General features: G+C 37.9%; 1 protein-coding gene across 1 annotated transcript; it reads right to left on the reverse strand.

The window, feature by feature from the left end:
* Nucleotides 1–407: 407 nt before the first annotated feature.
* LOC113766726 lies at nucleotides 408–1,634 on the reverse strand. The gene has a single exon (XM_027310887.1). It carries the CDS (start codon nucleotides 1,632–1,634, stop codon nucleotides 408–410), a length of 1,227 nt encoding a protein of 408 aa, XP_027166688.1.
* Nucleotides 1,635–1,901: the final 267 nt, after the last annotated feature.

Below are 1,901 nucleotides of genomic sequence, written 5' to 3' on the forward strand. Positions count from 1 at the left end.
CTCTTGTGATCCAGCATTTTTTTCTTGTCCCTGGAAGTAGGTTGAAACCCTAGTCCAAAAGTATCTTTCTTTTCTTAAAACTCTATTGGTTCTAGAATTCCCTGCAAGTTATGGCCGAGACCCTTGCCTATCTCGTATTCTTCTCGAATCATTTCTTTAGCCATCATAATGCTGGTTTCTGGCAAATTCATTTCCACCACTGACTTGTCTTTAGATGCCAAACCTACTGAAATGATATCAGCCACATGATAAGGAGAAGCCAAAGCTTTTCTACCACTTTTCTCTGTTGGTTCGGGATTGACGATCATAGTTCAATCATTCTCTGCAAACACTGTGATTAATTGATCATTCACTACAAACCTCAATATCTGATGGAGCAAAGACGGTATAGCACCCGAAGCGTGAATTCAAGGTCGTCCAAACAGAATATTATAAACACTTGAGAAATTCATGACTTGGCACATGACTTGGAATTGGGCAGGTCCTATTTCCTGTACTAAGTCCACTTCTCCCATTGATTCTCTTTTTGCGCCATCAAATTCTCTCACCACAGTTGTAGACGGCCGAAGTTTAGCTTCTTGAAATCCCAATTTAATCAAAATATTCCATGTATAGATATTCAAAGTAGATCCGTTGTCTATCAAAACTTTGAACAATAACTTTCCATTACAACGGATTGAGATATACGATGCTTTGTTATGTCCAATCCCCTTAGAAGTTAAATCCTTGTCAGAAAAAGAAATCTGATTTGAAGCCAAGACATGATCGACTACATGGGTGAATTTGTCAATCGGAATATTTTTAGGCACTTGAGCCTCAGTTAACACCTTGAGTAGAGTTTCTCTATGAAGTTTCGAAGTTAAGACCAGATTCAACATAGAAATTTGAGTAGGCATTTTATCCAATTGTTCGATCACTTTATATTCGCTTTTCTTCAATATCTTAAGAAAATTGAATGCCTTTTCTTCAATCACAACTAACCTTGTTGGCGCGGAATTTTCCTTTGCTTTTGATGGCTCATTAATTGTAGATCCATTTATGATTCTTCTAGATCTAGTGACGGCGGCTACCTCCTTCTTTGGCATTTCTCCTCCAATCAATAAAATAGATTTACTATAATTCCATGGGACTTCTTGTAGGTTAAGAACAGACGCTTGTTTAGGCAATTCAAGTACCACAAGTTCTGAACGCTCACATTCAAAAGCTATCACATCTAAAATAAAAAAATTAGCATTTTTCTTGACCTCGAAGGTTTCTTCTTCCAGTATGAACGGTTCTCTAATGACCCCTATTATCCCAATTTCATCTACAATGTATTGAGTAGGTTTCTCGATCTTCTCTTCAATGGTAATAACTCTGACAGTATCCTTGTGTGTAGCAGTATCCTTATGCGCAGGAAGAGGATTCTTGCTAACATTCGGTCCTTGTTCATCTCTTCTTCTTAAAACTATGTTTTCGGCCTCAATCATGTCTTGAATTTTATGCTTAAGTTCCCAACAATTGGCAGCAGAATGTCCAGGAGCTCCAGAGTGATAAGTACAAAAAGATTGAGGATCATAACCAAGGGAAAATCCTCTAGGATAGACTTTAGGAGCTATCGTATCATTTTTTTCCCGCAACTTTGAGCTATTCATATAACTGATCAATGGGCCGATCTAAATTGGTGAAAGTTCTGTATGGGGTTGGGGTATCATTGATTTGTTGATAATTGTAATTCTGGTTGGCTAGTGAAGCAGGTCTTAGATTATAAGGAGGGCGAGATCTAATTTGAAAGTTAGATAGAGAAATATGAAATGGTGTTGTGGTTGTGTTTGGGTAATTTGGTCGAGGTCGAGAATGGTTAATAGTAGTCTGATAAACAGGTTGAGAGCGTGGATATTATGGGTAACGAGATGGATAGG

This window comes from Coffea eugenioides, chromosome 3, assembly GCF_003713205.1.
Source record: "Coffea eugenioides isolate CCC68of chromosome 3, Ceug_1.0, whole genome shotgun sequence".
Classification (NCBI taxonomy): domain Eukaryota; kingdom Viridiplantae; phylum Streptophyta; class Magnoliopsida; order Gentianales; family Rubiaceae; genus Coffea; species Coffea eugenioides.